The sequence below is a fragment of the Canis aureus genome, chromosome 7 (genome assembly GCF_053574225.1).
Source record: "Canis aureus isolate CA01 chromosome 7, VMU_Caureus_v.1.0, whole genome shotgun sequence".
In the NCBI taxonomy this organism is placed as follows: Eukaryota; Metazoa; Chordata; class Mammalia; order Carnivora; family Canidae; genus Canis; species Canis aureus.
Window position 1 is genome coordinate 2,359,785 of NC_135617.1, and position 20,645 is coordinate 2,380,429.

Genomic DNA, 20,645 nt, shown 5'->3' on the forward strand with positions numbered 1-20,645 from the left:
AAGGAGAAGATCTTAAAAGCGGAGTGAAAAGAGGCATTTCTTTGAAAGAACCAACAGCTTGATTATCAACTTTGAATGGGCACCAGTGGAAACTGCAAGACAGTTGGTATAATATATTTAATAGAATGTGCTTCGAGAAAACAACCACTTCCTTGAAGTCTATACCCAGGCTTCCTTATAAAAATGAATGTGAGAAAAGACGTTTATATTTCAACACGGGGTCAGTGAATTTTCACCTAAATTGCTTTTCCTAAAGGCAAATTCTGTCTCAAATAAAAGGTAATGATCCAAATGTTTATTGTATTAAACAATAACAATAATAAAAGTGTCCAGTTAGTAGGGGGAGAATTCAAGCTAAGATGGTAAGTCAGGCTCAAACTCAACATAACTGTTAAGAGCCCAGCCTTAGAAATAATAAGATCCTTGACTCTGCCACTTGGGCAAGTTTCTTTAAATGGTTATGACAGTGACCAACCTCCCAGAGCCATGAAAAGGAGTGCTAAGTACTCATGTATGCTAAGTACTTCATACTTCACATATTGACTTAGTGTAAGTGGCTACACTAAGTGGCCAATAAGTAATATCTGTCACTATTGCTCATCATGATTCTCTGAGACAAATTGAGACCTTTTGATTTGCTGGTCAAGGAAAAAAAAAAAAAAAAACAGTTTTCAAACAAGAGCTCATGCAGGACCTGTGACCTCCCACATGGAAGGCGCTGCCGAGGACTCTCTCCCGTGACAACTCCAGTCAGGTTCCTTTGGACCCTCTTCTCAGTAAGGCCTCAACCTTAGTCGATAAGCATTGCAGACACTCAGCACAATTTTGTCCACCCTCCCCCGTCACCCCACCACCCCGCCACACACACACACACACACACACACTCGCACAGACAAGCATGGCTTCAGGCCACATAAGGACATATCCCGGGGATCACCCAGCCCTCCTTAAAATGCCTGCCTGTTCTCAGTGCTGTCAAAGGAATTTACTGTTTATTCCAGCCAAAACCTGACATAGGCCCATGAATGCAAACCTCTCCAGGGAGGGAGCTCTCACGCCTCCGAGTCCTGGGGGAGAGTAAGGGCCTAATTTGTTGGGTGCCTTGCTCCAATTTATAAAAACTGCTTCCTGTTCTGAAGATATAAAAAGATTGTTTTTCCTCCAGATGAGGACCAATTAACAAACCCAGATGGTTTAATCACAGTGACCAACCCCCTCCTCCCACTCTAATTTTTTTACTTTCCCAACCCTACTAGAGCCTCCCTCCGTTCCCTGCCCACTCCCTCATTCTCCTTTTTTATTTAAAACTCTCAGTCATCTTTGTCCCCCAGAGGTGAGCTCAGCTCTATACTGAAATCTCTCCCCTGGTGCAGTAGTAGTACTGGAAAAAATCTGTCTTTACCACCATTAGCAAGTGTCCAATTTTGTTTCCCTTTAACACCACTCGATGAACGAGAGCTTTATCATGACATCTCAGCGCATTCCCCGGTCCCAGTAAAGTTGTTTGCTTCCTCGTGCTGCCTGCTTCACCGGCCCCTATTTTCTTTATGTTCTGGAGGTAATTACTAGCCTGAAAGGCCTTAAGGAACACTAAGCATCTTAAAACCCGTTGTTCAAAAAAGGCTGATTTTGGAAGAGCCCATTTTAGCACTCTATTATTTTAAAATAAGTTTCAGCTCACTACTAGTTCAACAGCTAACAAATCCTTCAGGAATGAGATCATCCTAATGGAATAAACAGATAAACGAAAGAAAGGAGGACTACCTGTTTTTCCCTTTGGAAAGAAAAAATGGAGGAAAATATTTCTGCATTCGGTATGATATATATGCCCCAACTTTTGTCTGCTGAATGGGAAGAAATCGTACCTCTGGCAAAAGGAAAATGAAATGCAAGTTGGTCAGTCTAAGGTAAAAAGTGAGGGGGTCCCTGGGTGGCTCAGTGGTTTAGTGCCTGCCTTCGGCTCAGGGCATAATCCTGGAGTCCCAGGATCGAGTCCCACATCGAGGCTCCCGGTGTGGAGCCTGCTTCTCCCTCTGCCTGTGTCTCTGCCTCTGTGTGTGTGTGTGTGTGTGTGTGTTTGTGTGTGTGTGTGTGTCTCGTAAATAAATAAATATAGTCTTTTTTTAAAAAAGTGGATCAGTGGTTGCCTAGGACTAGGGGGAGAGGTGGGGAAGGGGGCTACTCAAGAGTAGTGTTTCCTTTCAGGGTGGGGGAAATGTTCTAAAATTGATTGTAGTGTAACCATGCAACTCTAAGTATACTAAAATCCACTGAATTTATACTTTTAAATGGGTGGATTTCATGGTATGTGAATTATACGTCAATAAAGCTGATAACGAAAATAATGCATTTAAAAAAAATAAAGCTGATGACAAAAAGAATAGTGTCTGATGACAATACTAAATGTGGATAAATCTAAACCAAAAATAATTGTGCAAAACAGTAATAACAAAAATACTGTGTAACTTACAAGGGGTTGAGGAATCAAGCTGGAATGGAAATCCCGACCAAAAGTATACATATGAGTTGGGAGAAGGTGATTGGAGTTCATGTTCTAAATTCACAATTGGCATAATGATCATTATACTTGGGAATTATTCGATTAACTGGTTTATTTCCTCTTTTGCTCTTCCTGGTGAATCTGTCACAATCCTTATCCTACTGGAATATTTTTCCAAGAGGAACGGATGATCCAGCCAGAAAGACACAGAAAGCATATTATTCAGTCGAAATTACATAATATCTCTTTCCTCTTTTCCAAGTCTCATACCTTAACAAAAAGTATTTTATCAGTCTTTCAAAACCCAGAGCATCCAAGGATTAGATGTGCACTAATGAGTGAACATTAGATCCTTATAGTAAAACTAATGCCACATCTTCATGGAAAGAGGATGAGTTTTCCCAGCACAAATATAAAGTCACTACAGCTGTATTTTATTTTGAACTCTGCCCATCATCAGCCAGGTGGACATGAGTACCATCCCTACGCCAGGCATTGGCTTTCTTATCTAACAGTAAATGGAGAATAATGTAGGTATTGTGACCCTCGTGTGTTTGTTGTGAAAATCCAGTAAAATAATGTTTGAACTAGAACTTGAAAAGCTATAAAAATGCCACACAAATAGATATTGGTATTCTGAATTGTGCTTTTGTGATGATTAAGTGGAAAATAAGAAGTCTGTCTGTAAAGGATTCAGGAGTACCCATTCAAATTCCCATAAATTTTACATTAAACAGATTGAATTTTCTCAATCCAACTTGGTAACTTAAACATGTGCGTTCATATTTATGTATAGTCTACTAATGGTTTGATTCTTCACTTAAAATGGTTAATGTTAAATCGGCATCATTTTCAGTCATTGTAAGAGAAATATATAGCTTAGTCTTACTAAGATTAAAAGGAGAAAGTCACTGCGGAGAAAGGATAATGAGAACTGCAATCAAATAAAAAAAAAATCAGTGATAAAAATACCACCATGCTTTTCACTTATATATGGTGTTAAAAGACGCCGTTTCTTTGATCCTCACCAAAAACAAAACATTTGTGAGAGAGGAAATAAGACGTGAAAATTGACTTTCTGTCTGGTAGTGACTATCACACTTGATTTTACCGCGTGTGACAAGCAGCATTTCACAATAAAGTTGACGTTCGCTGTGCAAGGGTGGAGGGAAGAGCTTATCCAGGTAACTTGACCTTTTGTACAGCCTGCGCCTGAATTACTGGAATGACCTCCCTGGGCCGCGACAGGTGAACTTAAATACCTGGATTCTTGTTTCCTCTCCAGCTCGCACTTTCCTAGATACACACAGGATCAGAGAAGGAAAGACTCTCCTTCTAAACTCACCAGCAGGACGATTTACGGAACCCCGACAACTGCTCAATGGAGTGAAGAGAAGCTCGAGGTTCCCCCTGGGAACGGCACCCTTCTTCCGTAAACGTTAGCTACATCTAGCCACGAGGTCCTGGAGAGTAAGAGTAATCGGAACTCTGTGTCCAAACACAGTTCGGTTCCCGTCTCTTTCCTTAGGACGTCGATCTACTCAATGAGACCCCTGAACAGAAGCAGAAAGGACCGGCTTCTTCTAAGTTCCGAGGGTACGAATGCGAAGGGAGTGTCTTCCTGCAGCGGGAGGCCCAGAGGACCGGCCAAGCTAACACAGTCGTGGTAGCTGTGCGGGATCAGTTATGTGTGCGTGATACCAAAAGCTGAGTGGAGGGAGGCAGCGGAGAACCCATTTGAAAATGTGGAATTTGCTCAGCGCCGCTCCTGCAGGATTTCCCAGGAGGATAAGCACTAAAGCTCAGCGCAGTAATCAACTCCACAGTTCTGTATAATTCATCAGCTTTTTTCCTTTTCATTTCTAACATTGACCCTTCATGGTTAACTGAAGAAACAAAGAGCTAAATAGCTTCCGTAGCTGTTTGATAGAGCAATTATGAGCATCCTGACTGATGCATTTTCTGCTTAATCTGCTAACAAATGGTGTCCATTTCCCTCAGTCTACACCCTGGCTCCACATTCGACTTGACACACGCAGAACACTGCTTTCCGTGCCCTTGTTCCTGCGCCCCTCTTCATTGGTTGCTTTCTCATTACAGTTCTCTTATTTGATCATTGTAATAGAAGAAAAGCGAGTTCTTTATGACCATTTTCCTCTGCTGCCCTTGGCTAATTTTTTTTTCAAAATGTGATTCCTGCGGGTTCTCTGGCAGCTGGGCAAATTGAAAGCTAATCAGTAGAATCTTCCTTAAGTGTCGGTATCTTTTCAAAGAAATTTCATGTCTGAGAATGAGAGGATTGTTTTTCACAGGAATAAGCAGTATAATGGGATGGAGCCGTCTTGAAAGGGGTCAAACTGTTCAACCCTGGGGGATAACAAGAAAAATTGAGATTTACCTCAGGCACTAATTTCCCCCCCGCTGCAGTTGTCCTTACTTCCTTATCCACGAATCTGTCATTGTAGGAAAGCTCATGCGGTGCTCATCTGGGAGCATCCCTTAGAGTAAGAGAACATTAGCCCCAGAAGGCCCTGCTGAACACATCCCTTCAACACCCTTTCTTTCTTGGGTTAAAAAAAAAAAATCTGGGAGGTTAAGAGACTTACCCACAGTCACATAGCAGGTGAGTAACTTAAACTCCCTCGGTTTTTTGCCTTGAAGAGTGGAGGGGGTGGGGAGATAGTTTTCAGGCCACGGAAGGAGCAGATGCCTATAGTCCTTAGGTCTGTTTTCCCATCTGTGTGACAGGGATGATGACACTTCTTCCTCCCACAGGATTTCTGCCCACTAAATTATTGTAATGAAACCCCCATGCTGTTGTGTGTGCTTGTGTGTGTCAACATCATCCTTGTGTGGCACTTGCTCTCCTGTAGATGTCGTTGGCTGTAGGACGGTAAAACTGCGTCCTGAAGGCTGATGCCATTTTTAGTATTGGGGATCCAGGGAAGATATGAGCCTCAGGGAAGGCCACAGAAGTGGAAGGAATGAAGGGGAGCGGAATTCCCAGCTCTCTAAGAAGACGTGAAAGGCTGTGTTCTTGTGTGACGGGTCTTAAGACAATGTCCACCTCTTGAGGCCAAGCGTCTGGAAAGAGGAGGAGGTGCCGCTGACTATGAAGAGTTACAGCCAACATACAAGTGGAAGGCCTTCCCGGAAGGCGGAAGGTCTCACTGCAGGACTGTGCACATGATTTGTACAGCCCAGTGCAGAATGAAAATGTGGGGCCTCTTGTTCAGAAATTACAGAGAATTTGAAGACCGTGACAAGAAAGCATTAAACCAAGCATGGGATCCTTCTGAGTACAGAGCCCCATACAAACGCGCGGGTCACATACCCACAATGCTAGTCCTGTTTGGTCACAAGCACTTAACTTGGCAAAGTCTGGTCTAAACATGCTCAGCAAAGTCTTCACTCGGCTAAGGGCTTTGAAAAGAGTCTTGTTAGAGGAAGAATAGTACCTTTTAGAGAGTTGGTTTGCCTGTAGCTACTTGGATAGCAGGCAGGGACCTTCCATGGAGAAAGTGGATCTTAGGGCCAAGAGACGAGTCTGGGAGGTCCAGCAGACCCTGAGCTTGTGGGAAGTCTTTGTTTTCTGCCCTCCAAGCGGATCTGGGCTCTTGCGTAAGAGAAGATGCAGTTTTCTTACACTTTTATCAAGAACTGGCCTTGAATACTAGAAGACGGCAACAGACATGATGCGTGTGTCTTTGGTTCTTCATATTCTCCGTGGTGTCTGCAGTGGCTAGCGCGTGGTAGGTCAGTAAACATCCGTGGAGGACCAGGGACATAGGGGGTTATCTTAGTGTCAGAATTTGGTGGAGCCCCTCTGCCCTTGAAAGAAAGATCCGAGTGGCAAAGGAAAGCGGTGCCCCTGGTAATAAAAAGAGGAAATTTTTAAAGCATGTGACTAATACTGCAATTTAAGAAAATGTTAGCCTGCCAAGAATGGACAGCTTTTGGTATTATTTTGCATACAAACTAATTGTAGATTATTTTATGGATTTGCTCAACCTTTATAAGATTTTTTTTAATACCTTTTGCTGTACTGTTCTTTCACCATCAACGTTACGATGGATAATAGCACTGCATTCTTTCTTTTTAAGCCCTGGTATTTAGAGAACATAGGCAGGGGCTTGGTGCGGGGAGGAACTGAAAGGAGGCACCGGAAGCTGGGGAGAAATACCTAGGAAAATGAGAACAGAAAAGAGCTACAGGGGCCTCAGAAATGAAAACAGACCCCTACAGGAAGGCAGGGGCGTGGAAGAGGCTAAAAGAGAAGGGGAACCTGAGAGGGGGGCTCACTCTGTCCCCAACTGCGCCTGGTTACATGCTGCACACATGGTGGGCACTCAGGAACAACTTGATGAATGTACACGGGAGAAATGATTGGAGCATGACCAGCAGAGTGCTGGGAAATCCTTAACAACCAGCTCGTGGGGACAGCGATGATTCCTAGTAATTAAATCCCTTCTCCCTCCAGTTTTGACGTCCAATTCCACCATGAATTCACTGAATGTGGACTTAGAGATGCACAGTAGTATCCTCTCTGTACAGACACAATAGACTTCATCCCAAGGCATAGATAAATAGGAAGATGTAGTAAGATAATTAGGAAATAATGAGGTTTTAAATACTTATTGCCTTTGTTTTAATTTATTTAATCGTGAATTTCTATAAGGTAATTCTTAACCATGGCATTAACAACTGGCTTGCCAAGTACGACCCAGCTCGAGCACTCCAATGGATGGGCCCTCACAGGACGCTACTGATGTTATGTAGAGAGCACTTTTCCAATTCTTATTTCTTTAAAGGAACTGAGAAAAGAAAAGTAAAATACGAGACAGGATAAGTAAGGAAATGTAAGTTGTTTTGTGTGCTGAAGTTTGTAGATACAGGCGTTGGGAGTTGTGTGGAACTGCAGTGAAAAGGAGCTTGGGGTCTTTTGAAACCATGTGGATGATAGGGACACACTAAAGTGCATTAAGTCTGAAGGCAACATGATCAAATTTCTGTTTGGAAAGACCACTCTAGCAGGACGCCTGGGTGGCTTCATGATTGAGCGTCTGCCTTCGGCTCAGGTCATGATTCTGGGGTCCCAGGATCGAGTCCCACATCGGGCTCCCCTCAGGGAGCCTGCCTCTCCCTCTGCCTGTGTCTCTGCCTCTCTCTCTGTGTCTCTCATGAATAAATAAATACAATCTTAAAAGAAAGGGGATCCCTGGGTGGCTCAGTGGTTTAGCGCCAGCCTTTGGCCCAGGGTATGATTCTGGGGTCCCGGGATTGGATTCCACATCAGGCTCCCGGGATTGGATCCCACATCGGGCTCCTTGCATGGAGTCTGCTTCTCCCTCTGCTTCTCTCTCTCTCTCTCTCTCTCTCTCATAAATAAATAAAAATAAATAAAATCTTTTAAAAAAAAGAAAGACCACTCTTGCATCACTATGGAGAATAATTTGAGGCAGGAAAAAAAAGTAATGGTGAGGAGACCAGTGAGGAGCCCATAATACTCTAAGGAAAAGAGAACATGGCTTGAAGCAAGGCACTCACAAATGACCATGCAAAGAAGTAGGTTGATTCTTGTAGTATCTTGGAGGTAGAATTTCACTGGCTGATTGGAGCCCAGAAGGAACCCCAGGGTTTTCAGTGTGGGCAACCCCGTGGGCAGAGGGGGTGCTGCTCACTGAGATAGAGAGGGGAAGAGCTGAGAAAGGTGGGAAAGGGATGGGGTGATCACGAGAGGTCACCAACAGACTTAATCAAGGTCTTACAGAGATGAGCACAGAAGAGTCTGAATCAAACAGCAGTAAAAAGCAATGTTATTTTGATAGTCAACTATAAAATTTATCAAAAAGTAAGTCAGTTCTGGAATTATGGGGAGGACAGATGGGGTTCCAAAGACTCTGGTTGGTCTTAATTAGAAATGATAAGGAAAGGAACCTCCATACCATTTTCCGCAGCGACTGCATCAGGTTGCGTTCCCACCAATAGTGCATTAGGATTCCTTCTTCTTCAAATCCCCGCCAACACCTATTGTTTCTTGTGGCTTTGATTTTAGTCATCCTGACAGGTGTGAGATGATATTTCATGGTGCTTTTGACTTGCATTTCCCTGATGATGAGTGATGTTGAGCAACTTTTCATGTGTCTGCTGGCCATCCAGATGTCATCTTTGGAAAAATGTCTGTTCATGCATTCTGCCCATTTTTTAATTGGATTATTGGGCGTTGACTTCTGTAAGTTCTTTATATATTTGGGGCATTAACCCCTTATTGGATATATCATGTGCAAATATCTTCTCCCATTTAATGGGTTGTATTTTTGTTTCATTGATGGTTTCCTTCACCGTGCAAAATCTTTATGGAGGTTCCTCAAAAAAAAAAAATAAAAAAATAGAATTACCATGTGATCCAGTAATTCCCCTACAGAGTATTTACCCAAAGAAAATGAAATCAGTAATTTGAAAAGTTATATGCACCCCTATGTTTATTGCAGCATGATTTACAATAGCTAGGATGTAGTTGGAAGCAACCCAAGTGTCTATCCATAGATGAGTGAATAAAGAAGAAGTGGGGTGGGTGTACGTGTGTGTGTGTGTGTGTGTGTGTATATACACAGTGGAATATTATTTAATCATAAAATGAATGAAATCTTGTCATTTGCAATAATGTGAATGGACCTCATAAGTATAATGCTAAGTGAAAACCATCATTCAGAGAAAGACAAATACCAGATGATTTCACTCATACATAGAACTTAAGAAAACAAAGAGACGAAGAGACATCCAAAAAAATAGATTCTTAAATAGAGAGAACAGACTGGTGGTTACCAGAGGAGAGGTGGAGGAGGGGGGAAAAATGCATGAAATAGGTGACGGGGATTAAGAGTACACGTATCCTGATGAGCACCGAGAAATATGTGGAATTGTTGAATCACTATGTTATACGCTTCAACTAATGTAACACTAGATGTTAACTATACAGGAAATAAATAAATAAATAAATAAATAAATAAATAAATAAATAAGCTAAAAGGAATAAGCAATCAACCAAGGATTGGTTGATATGTCACAAATGACCTCTCCATCAATGCAAGAAAAAAAAAAAAACCTGAAAGGACTATAAGTGAATTAAAAAAATGTTGTAACATAGCAACCAAAACAACGGAAGAAGCAAAAGTAAGAGAAACGGTATGAAAACCACTTTGTAACATACTAAAAACATAATTTTTCCGTAAGAACAGCACCTTTCATTTTCGTCATCATCGTCATCACTTATTAATATTTTCCCTTGATTTTATCAGGTTCAAATCATCCAAAATGCCCCTGTCGCTTGCCCCTCCATGGAATCTCTGTTCCTCTTTTACTTTTTCTCACCTTCCCATCTTCTACCGCAAGGTTCAATGGCAGGTAATTTGGGTGGCGTTAACCGGTTGCGTCCGCTCTCATCAATCAACAAACAAGTATTAGTTAAGGGTGTCCCAGGGGAGCTCTACGAGTGGCATTGCAATCAAGGGGCCACGTTCTTTGGGGTCAGATAAGTCTGAATTTAAATTCTCCTTCCGCAGTTATCAGCTACACGCCCTCGGGTAAATAACCTGCTCATCTCTCTGCTCTTTGATTCCCATCAGAGGAAATAAAAGAGAACACTTCACAGCTCCCTTGCATAACAACATGAGATAATAAATGTGAAAGAAAGGAACAGAGAGCGGATTGCTCAATAAATGTGGTTCCTGTCCACTCCATAAGGCTGCTGCTAAATGAGCTATCACGCAGCAGACCCTTAATGATTTCCTTGGAATAATTCTGCTCTGCGAGTCCTGCCGTCTCTAATGAACTCTGCTGCTCTTGTCTCTGTTACTGTCTTTACTGCTACCAGGGGCTTGCGGTAACCATGTCTACAGGCTTTGGAGCAGCACTTAGACATGGCTTTATTATGATTATTTTTGAGTTCCCTTATTTCTTTGCTTCAGCTTGGGAATCACTTCTCTCTTTGCTTGGTGCCGCTCTCAAGAAACAGCCAGATGTCTGCACGTTGTGTTGTTTCTGGCCGCGGACTCTGTTATTTAGATACTCCGCTCTGTTGGGCTAAGATACCAGGCCTATTAAAGCTTTAGGAATCTGGAGAAACTGTAATTGTGCTGTTCTTGGCACACCAGATGCAAAACGCTGAGAGCTTAAAAACCGGAAATGAAGGAGGGCTCAAGTGTCACGGTTTGGTCTCTAACCTTTTTTTGATAAGGCGTAAAAAGAAATAATAAGCTTCAAAAAAAAAAAAAAACTTTATATAAATTGCCTATTACCAGTATGATTGATGTGATGAAAATTTTTTAAAATAGCCATTAAAGCCGGTAGAGCTAAGGGGAAGGAACTTGGGGGTTGGAGGAGCAGTTGACCTTCTCCCCAGTTTAATACCATGTTCGGTGAACCTCGGATGGTGAGGCTTCTCTCCGGCGGATACGCTCCGAGCAAGAGCAATGACTCCCCCGCTCCTAAGACCCCGCCTGGCAGGGTCCTCGGATGATAGAGACTGAGGGGCACCTTCAGGGTTACAGCAGCCGAGCGCCTTTGGTGTCCCCTGGGCAGGCCATCCTGGGGGGCTGCGAGGACCCTGCCTCTTAGGATGTCCTGTCAGAGACTAACCTCAGAACAGGATGAGATTTCGCTTCCTGCACCCTAGAGACACTTATTAGCAATCACTGGCCTGGCTTCCTCATTTCTGACAAATCCCAAGAGATTTCAGCCTAACAAAGTAAGCGTTGACTTCTCGTCCTTGTCTTTGGTGTTTCTTTGCTTTGCCGCCCTTTGCCATCTTGCTTTGAAGAGGGAATTCCAGCGTTAGCGTTCTCGTAGGTAACAGTTGTTTCCATTAAAAGTTATTTATGTATAAAAAAAGGGGGGGGCTTACATTTTTTGCAATCTAATTATATTATTAATGAGAACTGCATTTATTTCACTCTCTCCCTCCTTAAAGTGCATTGTGAGAACAAACATATCAGCCTCCCGAGCTCTGTCATGCCCCATTTTTGCAAAGTGCCCATATATTCACAGTTTTATCTCGCATCGTCTTACCCAAGGCTCACGTCATAAGAACGCCGTGAGATAAGCATTGTGAGCCTCACTGTGCAGATGAGGATGCCAAAATTCAGCGAGCTTCCATTCTAAAAGTAAACCAGGATGTTAATCAGGGTCTCGGACTCCTAACCCAGGGCTCTCTGCACTTCACCACGGATGCTCCGTTCACAGTAGCTGAGCCCTCGAATAAAAGCTCTAGTTCTCCTCGGCCTCCTAGTAGACACGGGGGTGCTTTGGAGGTGCAGCGGGCCTGCCGTCCGGAGGGGAGGCAGGGCAGGCAGGCGTTTGGAGAAGCCCCAGTAGGCGATTCAAGGTATCTCAGACATGAGCTGGACTGGCTGCAGCCGTTCGTCCCACAGGGCAAAACCCTCATGGTGACAACCGGACTGGCCATAAAGGGCCATGGGGGCGGGGGGGCAGTGGAGCTTTTGACCAGGAGAGATCCTCAGTGGCTGTAGACAGAGCCTCGGCCTCGTGTGCAGTAAGGTGTCGTGATCCACCATTTCCCAGATGACGTGTGCATCTGTGCGTCGCCGTTGAAGGCTCGAAAACTTGGTTGTGACATTCCCCTGGGTCTTGGGCCCATCCCTCCACAGCCTTCCCAGCTCCGGTCATTTCCCCCTGCGTGCAAGCGTCTCCCCAGGGTGGAGCCCCTCCCACCCCCGAATGGCAGTGCACTGGGATTTCCCGCCCAAACTGCCCATCCGCCACGATCGCCCTCTCCAGGGAGACACTAACAGGACCTGGGAATCCTGAAGAAGGAAAAGTGCGAGAGCCGTGCTGGCCAGTGAGGACGCTGACGGAAGCAGAGAGACGAGAGTGGACAGGTCTGAAAAGCAGGAATGAGGCTGACCTGGGGGGACACAGGCTGGAGTTGGGGAGTTTCAAGAAGGAAGGAGGGAGGCTGGCTGTCTGGGCTGGGCCCTCGGACCGAAGGGCCTGTGCTTTCAAGAAGAGATTGGACTTTTTTTTTTTTTTTTTAAGATTGTATTTATTTATTCATGAGAGACACAGAGAGAGAAAAAGAGGCAGAGACACAGGCAGAGGGAGAAGCAGGCTCCCCGCGGGGACCCCCTGGGACCAGGCCCTGAGCTGAACGAAGGCAGATGCTCAACTGCTGAGCCACCCAGGCGCCCGGAAGAGATTGGACTTGATCCAGCGAATAGCTGAAAATCAACCGGGGACAGAGGAAGGAAACTCAGGACACACAGGCCATAGGAGCACGTCCCCAGATGGTAAGAGATGAGGGGGGTAGGAAGTGCCTCAACAGGATGAGGCAGGAAGAAATTAAGGAGGAGTTTGACAAAATTGGTGACTCGAGAGAAACAAAAAAAGTAGACAATGGGGCCGCCCGGGTGGCTCAGCGGTTGGGCGTCTGCCTTCAGCGTGGCGTGTGATCCTAGAGTCCCGGGATCGAGTCCGCATCGGGCTCCCCGCAGGGAACCTGCTTCTCCCTCTGCCTGGGTCTCTGCCTCTCTCTGTGTCTCTCATGAATAAATAGATACATCTTAAAAAGAAAGAAAGAAAGAAAGAAAGAAAAGAAAATCTGGGATTTTCACTAAAAAAAAAAAAATAGACAATGACTGTGATTAAGGTGTGTATGTCATTGACTCCACTGTGAGAACAAAACCACCACAACAGCAATGGTGCAAGGTTAATTCTGGCTCGTTGGCCTGGGATCTCTGAGGGCGGTGGGTGCGCGCTCACCGTAGGGGACCCGGCCCGTCCAGCAAGGCACACAGGATCGGGGCTCCCCCCTGGGCTGGCTTCCTGGGACCTGTGAGCCAGGAGCACGCTCAGCCGTGGCCCGGAGCTACACTGCTGCCATAGCGGGGCAGGCGCTGCCTCTAACCTGGCCCCCCGGAGACCCAGCACCTTGGAGACCCTGACCCTAAGAACCAGCCCCTGGAGACCTTGATCCCCGGAGACCCGGCCCCTCAAAGACCCGGCACCCGGGAGACCTTGACCCCTGGAAACCGTGACCTCCGGAGACCCTGACCCTTGGAGACCCGGCACTTGGGAGACCTTGACCCCCGCAGACCTGGCCCCCGGAGACCCTGACCCCCCCTGGAGATGCAGTGCTCAGAGACCCGGCTCCTTGGAGACACAGCACCTCGGAGATCCTGACCCCAGAAACCTTGATCTCCAGAGACCCGGCCCCTCAAAGACCTAGCACCCAGGAGATCCCCCGGAGACCGTGACCCCTGGAGACCATGACTTCCAGAGACCCTGCACCTCAGAGACTGTGACCCCCAGAGACCCTGATCCCTGGAGACCCGGGACTCGGGAGACCTGGCCCCTGGAGACCCTGACCCCAACAGACCTGGCACCTCGGAGACCCTGACCCCCAGAGACCCAGCACTCGGAGACCTTGGCCACTGGAGACCCGGCCCCCGGAGGTGGAGGGAGACGGCCGGGGCGGGCAGCCGGGTGGCCTTCCCCGGGGAGGCGGCCGTGCCCCCCTCGGCAGCAGGCTCCGCAGCTGGGGCGGTGGGCAGAGCCCGCGGCCGGTGGGAAGCAGGAGGGCCGCCGGGGGCCAGGCGAGGCGCCACTGCTGGCCGCTCCCGGGGCGGCTGCCCGTCGGGGCCTCTCGTAGGCTCAGCGCCCTCTGCCTCGCTCTGGGTTCCCGCGAACTCAGCCGCCCGAGGCGCAGAGGAGCCTCAGCCACGCCAGGCCCCCAGCAATGCACCTTTGTGCCGCGACGTTACTGGTACAAAGCTCACCCCATTCTCGGCGTGGGGGCCGGAGTGGGGACGTCAGAGATCGTCCCCATTTTACAGACAGGGAGGGAGAGGCCCCCGCAATCTAAGAAGCCCACATCTCTGACGTTTCTTTCTTTCTTTTTTTTTTTATTGTTTTATTTTTTTATTTTCTTTCCTCGATATTTATTTCTACATTAACATGAATTAGGTTGCATCCTCTGGTCGTTTTGCGATTTCGTCTCGCATTATTACTTGTTCAAGGGCTAAAACTCACTCAGGGTGTTTTCTGGAATCCTCCATAAACCCAGTAGAATAGCTGGGAATGTTCTTGGGGCTCCTAATCTCGATGAATGAATGAATAGACCCATCAGTCCACCCTAGTGTACCCCTTGCCACCTAGCAAACATGGAAATACCATTGCAAGAAAATAACTTCTACCCATGACCCACTGCTGCAGTCCCTCTTCTTGGGTTACTACTTTGAGTTTCAATAAGAAACAAACAATCTTCTCTTGAAAGGGCGATTGGATTTATTTTTAATAAGGAAGGCTGAATCGGAGCTTGCATTTTTTTTTCCCCAAAATTTAATAACGGCACTAGTAGAGCCTTACATTCCTCTGCCAGCCTTATTTCATGAATAAGAGTCCAGAGCTTCCAGGTAAGCTTCTGTCATGACAGGAGAGTGAGACCCGTATCGGCAAATCTGTTTAAATCCATCGAGAGCCAAGGGGGTTCCCCACAGCAGGGGAGCCTGTCCCGGCATGTCTCCAGAGTCCCACCGTCCAGTTACGGCACCGGGCAGAGGAGGTGAAGGGCAGCATCGGGTCACCTTGAGCCACTGGCCTCCAACATCTGAGGGCCTGATAGTTACCGCTGATAACCTCGGAAGGTAAAGAACCAGCCTTTGATCTTTCCTCCCTTCGCAATTAGAACTAAACAAAACCAAAAAACATGCAAGTAACATATGTCACTGCAGTGCCCCCAGAGGATCACTTGCTGAACCGGAATTTCTACGTTTGTCGTGTTGTTCCAGAGCAGGACCTTCAGCTTACTGCCTGCCCCACCGGCACACCTCAGGTTACCCAGTTGCTCATTTTATCAGCGTCCTTTGAATGACTAATAATAACAAATATGTGTGCGTGTTCTCTCTCTCTCTCTCTTTATATACATGTATGTGTGCATCTTAATTCACTTTGACAATTGTCCAACAGGTTCCATCTAGTTGGGAGCTTCCCCTGGTTTAGTCTTTGATGTTATAACATGGGTCAGGGAGAGGAAGGCAAGCTTTGGCAAATACCTGTCACACCCTCCACATTGTCGAGGTCCACATGGGGTCTCTTCCTCACGAAGCATCCCTTGATCACCCGTACCCCCCGTCCGTGGCTCTGTGACTAGTCCCGGAGCCTCTGAGACATGACTGCTGATGGGTGCCTCCTATCCCTGTCTCTCAGGCCGCAGGAGTCCTGAAGGTTGATGGAGGGCCATGCTATTCAAACAGCAGGCGTGGCTGAGACAGAAGCTCCTGGTGCTGGGAAGCCTTGCCGTTGGGAGTCTCCTGTATCTAGTCGCCAGAGTTGGGAGCTTGGATAGGTAGGTACTTAAACACGGAGGTAGGTAATTACACCCAAGCCCGTGTGACTTCAGGGGTCTCTCGATTTAAACTTCCTTAGGACATCATCTTAGACCTACCCATTTATTTTCCTCTCTCAAAATTGCCAAGAAACATGGTTTTCTGCCATATTGATTTTGATTTATTGAGCCTTTAAGAGAAAGAGATCCTGGTTGCTCAAACCAAGGCGTTCGTCGGGATCCATTGATATTCTGTGTGCGTTGACGTTTGTTTTCAGAGAAGGGACAAAGCCATCTACGGTACAAATGTCATTTACTGGAGCTCCGTGTGGTCTGCGTGCGCCTGGCTGTTGCCTCCTAGCGGGTGCAAAGTAGTGATGTTGTATTTATTTCCCTTCGTTGTTGGAATTTATGAGTGAGCAATTAACGTGCTGCCGTGAGAGTGAGGATTCCGTGTGAGCCTGTGAAGGAGCTCCTCAAGTTGGGAACCCAGTGCCCTGGAAGGAAGGCTGCAGGCCGGGGGAGTTTTAACCGTGTTAATCAGAAATCTGGTTTCCAGGAGCTGAGAGTAGCACCAAGCTGAGGAGTCCGTCGCTCAGAGGAATTGCCCAGAAAACAACCGAAAATCCAGGGAGGGGGAATTTACGGAGCCACCCCGGGCTCTCAATAGGCGCACGGTGGCGAGGTACCAGCTTGGGGCAGGCCCGGCAAACACCAGCTGGCTGCACCTTGCGTATCTCTGGACCGTCCCACATTTGGGGTGGTTGGAAAAGACAGTGAAGTTCATCTCTGCAATGGGAAGCCCCCTTCTTTGCCCTTTAAAATGAATCCTCACGTGGGAAAGACTGAAGTGTGTTCTCTATGAATTCGGTTCCCATTCTCCGTGAAAACGCAGCCACGCTTAAAATGAAAGTATCTTCCGTTCAGTGTTCTAATATAGAGATCTTTTCACTGGGTTATTTAACAAATCCTATGGCAGCGGTTTTCATTTTCCTTCAGCCAGTGTCCGTTTTGACCGGTCAAGGGAACCCCTCGGATGCTTTTCAATCCGAAATTCTGAAGTCAACTTCGCGCTCACTGGTTGCTAACTCTGGGAAATGGCCTAATCCAGAGCTTATCACTGACTTCAGGTAGTTTCCCTAGAGTGGTACTTAGTTATTCGTGAAAAGCTTTGAGGTGGGCACCACTGTCCTGTGTCCCTAATGGAACTTTTGTGTCAAGTTCTTCCCAATACCTTTCATTAGCTTCCAGTCGTTTGCTTTTAACTGAGCAATTGATCCAATGATCCTTAACACAGTAGCCATTCAGTCGAGGATCCTTTTCATTTTTTCAGTGTCCAGTCTCTAATGGGATAGCTTTTGGGCTTTCTTTCCTAAAACCTCTCATTTGAGAGTTTGATGAACAAAATTATGTCTGACGTTGACACACACTCAGGCCTATCCTTTAGTCACTGAGGACCCTGCTCTCTGGGTGGGAGACTGAGCCCAGTTCCTTCTACTGTCCCTTCCAGTCCTAAGATTCCATGTTTTTTTTCCCATGTCTGAGGCCCATGCCCAGAATTTACTCTTCAGGAAATGGAAATAATATATTTTCTCCTCTCATGAGTTAGGAAGTCAAAAAGGCAATTGTTCCATAGGGTATGCGCTCCCACGGTGGAAAGTAGAAAGTGGAAGCAAGGAAAAGAAGGAACGGCCCCGAGACGGTCTGTTTCAGCCTTTCTCGGCCAGAACTGTGCAAGAGAATCAAGTCCTTACAGAAAAGGATTTGGCTGACTACTTCCTCAGTTCTCCCAAGGATGGCACTCGCATCTAGATGCACAGGAGAGAAGTCTCTCCATTCCATTCAGTGGATGCTGTAGGGAATCAGGGCTTAGTTCTCGACCAGAACCCAAAAAGAGCTAAAAGATGGATTTGTGATATTCCAATCAATGTCACAATTGAAAATATCTTTGACTAATGTATGTGTTGCTACTTCTGTAGCTTCCTTTTTTTTTTTGTATATATATTTTTTATTGGAGTTCAATTTGCCAACATATAGCATAACACCCAGCGCTCATCCCACCAAGTGCCCCCCTCAGTGCCCGTCACCCAGTCACCCCCACTCCCCGCCCTCCTCCCCTTCCACTACCCCTTGTTCGTTTCTTAGAGTTAGGAGTCTCTCATGGTCTGTCTCCCTCTCTGATATTTCCCACTCATTTTCTCTCCTTTCCCCTTTATTACCTTTCACTATTTTTTATATTCCCCAAATGAATGAGACCATATATGTTTGTCCTCCGATTGACTTACTTCACTCAGCATAATACTTTCCAGTTCCATCCACGTCAAAGCAAATGGTGGGTATTTGTCGTTTCTAATGGCTGAGGAATATTCCAGTGTATACATAGACCACAGCTTCTTTATCCATTCATCTGTCGATGGACACCGAGGCTCCTCCCACAGTTGGGCTATTGTGGACATTGCTGCTAGAAACATCGGGGTGCAGGTGTCCCAGCGTTTCATTGCATCTGTATCTTTGGGGTAAATCCCCAGCAGTGCAATTGCTGGGTCATAGGGCAGGTCTATTTCTAACTCTTTGAGGAACCTCCACACAGTTTCCCAGAGTGGCTGCACCAGTTCACATTCCCACCAACAGTGCAGGAGGGTCCCCCTTTCTCCGCATCCTCTCCAACATTTGTGGTTTCCTGCCTTGTTAATTTTCCCCATTCTCACTGGTGTGAGGTGGGATCTCATTGTGGTTTTGATTTGTATTTCCCTGATGGCCCGTGACACGGAGCATTTCCTCATGTGCTTGTTGAGCATGTCTGTGTCTTCCTCCGTGAGATTTCTGTTCATGCCTTTTGCCCATTTCATGATTGGATTGTTTGTTTCTTTGCTGTTGAGTTTAATAGGTTCTTTACAGATCTTGGAAGCTAGCTCTTTATCTGATGGGTCATTTGCAAATATCCTCTCCCATTCTGTAGGTTGTCTTGTAGTTTTGTTGACTGTTTCCTTTGCTGTGCAGAAGCTTCTTATCTTGATGAAGTCCCAATAGTTCATTTTTTGCTTTTGTTTCCTTTGCCTTCATGGATGTATCTTGCAAGGAGTTGCTGTGGCCAAGTTCAAAAAGGGTGTTGCCTGTGTTCTCCTCTAGGATTTTGATGGATTCTTGCCTCACATTTAGATCTTTCATCCATTTTGAGTTTATGTTTGTGTCTGGTGAAAGAGAGCGGTCCAGTTTCATTCTTCTGCATGTGGATGTCCAATTTTCCCAGCACCATTTATTGAAGAGACTGTCCTTTTATCAGTGGATAGTCTTTCCTGCTTTGTCAAATATTAGTTAACCAGAGAGTTGAGGGTCCACTTCTGGATTCTCTATTCTGTTCCATTGATCTGTGTGTCTGTTTTGATGCCAGTACCACACTGTCTTGATGACCACAGCTTTGTAGTACAGCCTGGAATCTGGCATTGTGATGCCCCCAGCTGTGGTTTTCTTTTTTTAAAATTCCCCTGGCTATTCGGGGTCTTTTCTGATTCCACACAAATCTTAAGATGATTCATTCCAACTCTCTGAAGAAAGTCCATGGTATCGTGATAGGGATTGCATTAAATGTGTAAATTGCCCTGGGTAGCATAGTCATTTTCACAATATTAATTCTTCCAATCCATGAGCATGGAATATTTTTCCATCTCTCTGTGTCTTCCTCAATTTCTTTCAGAAGTGTTCTGTAGTTTTTAGGGTATAGACCCTTTACCTCTTTGGTTAGGTTTATTCCTAAGTATCTTATGCTTTTGAGTGCAATTGTAAATGGGATTGACTCCTTAATTTCTCTTTCTTAAGGGGATCCCTGGGTGGCTCAGCAGTTTAGTGCCTGCCTTCGGCCCAGGGCGTGATCCTGGAGACCAGGGATCGAGTCCCGCATCGGGCTCCCTGCATGGAGCCTGCTTCTCCCTCCTCCTGTGTCTCTGCATTTCTCTCTCTCTCTCTCTGTATCTCTCATAAATAAATAAATAAAATCTTTTTAAAAATTTTTTCTTTCTTCAGTTCTATTGTTAGCGTATAGAAATGCCACAGATTTCTGGGCATTGATTTTGTATCCTGCCACACGGCCTAATTGCTGTATGAGTTCTAGCAATCTTGGGGTGGAGTCTTTCTGTGTACAGTATCATGTCATCTGTGAAGAGGGAGAGTTTGACTTCTTTGCCAATTCGAATGCCTTTAATGTCTTTTTGTTGCCTGATTGCTGAGGCTAGGCCTTCCAGTACTATGTTGAACAGCAGTGGTGAGAGTGGACATTCCTGTTGTGTTCCTGATCTTAGGGGAAAGGCTCCCAGTGCTTCCCCATTGAGAATGATATTTGCTGTGGGCTTTTCGTAGATGGCTTTTAAGATGCTGAGGAATGTTCTCTCTATCCCTACACTCTGAAGAGTTTTGATCAGGAATGGATGCTGTATTTTGTCAAATGCTTTCTCTGCATCTATTGAGAGGATCATATGGTTCTTGTTTTTCCTCTTGTTGATATGATCTATCACCCTGATTGCTTTACGAGTGTTGAACCAGCCTTGCATCCCGAGGATAAATCCCACTTGGTCATGGTGAATAATCCTCTTAATGAAGTGTTGGATCCTATTGGCTAGTATCTTGTTGAGGATTTCTGCATCTGTGTTCATCAGGGATATTGGTCTATAATTCTCCTTTTTGGTGGGATCTTTGTCTGGTTTTGGAATTAAGGTGATGCTGGCCTCACAGAACGAGTTTGGATGTAGCTTCCATTTAGAACTCTAGCGTATTAATCTTGTTAACAAATTTATAAAAACAAAATTCAAGTTT

General features: G+C 45.7%; 1 protein-coding gene across 7 annotated transcripts in view; it reads left to right on the forward strand.

Moving 5' to 3' along the window:
* Positions 1 to 20,645, forward strand: part of HS3ST5 (heparan sulfate-glucosamine 3-sulfotransferase 5) — a 254,478-nt gene that overhangs the window by 226,221 nt on the left and 7,612 nt on the right. For all 7 annotated transcript variants that reach the window (XM_077902704.1, XM_077902703.1, XM_077902702.1 and 4 more), the window contains one exon: positions 15,722 to 15,860. In XM_077902704.1, the coding sequence (XP_077758830.1) occupies positions 15,754 to 15,860 (107 nt within the window). In that variant the 5' untranslated portion in view covers positions 15,722 to 15,753. The remainder of the gene's footprint in view (positions 1 to 15,721; positions 15,861 to 20,645) is intronic.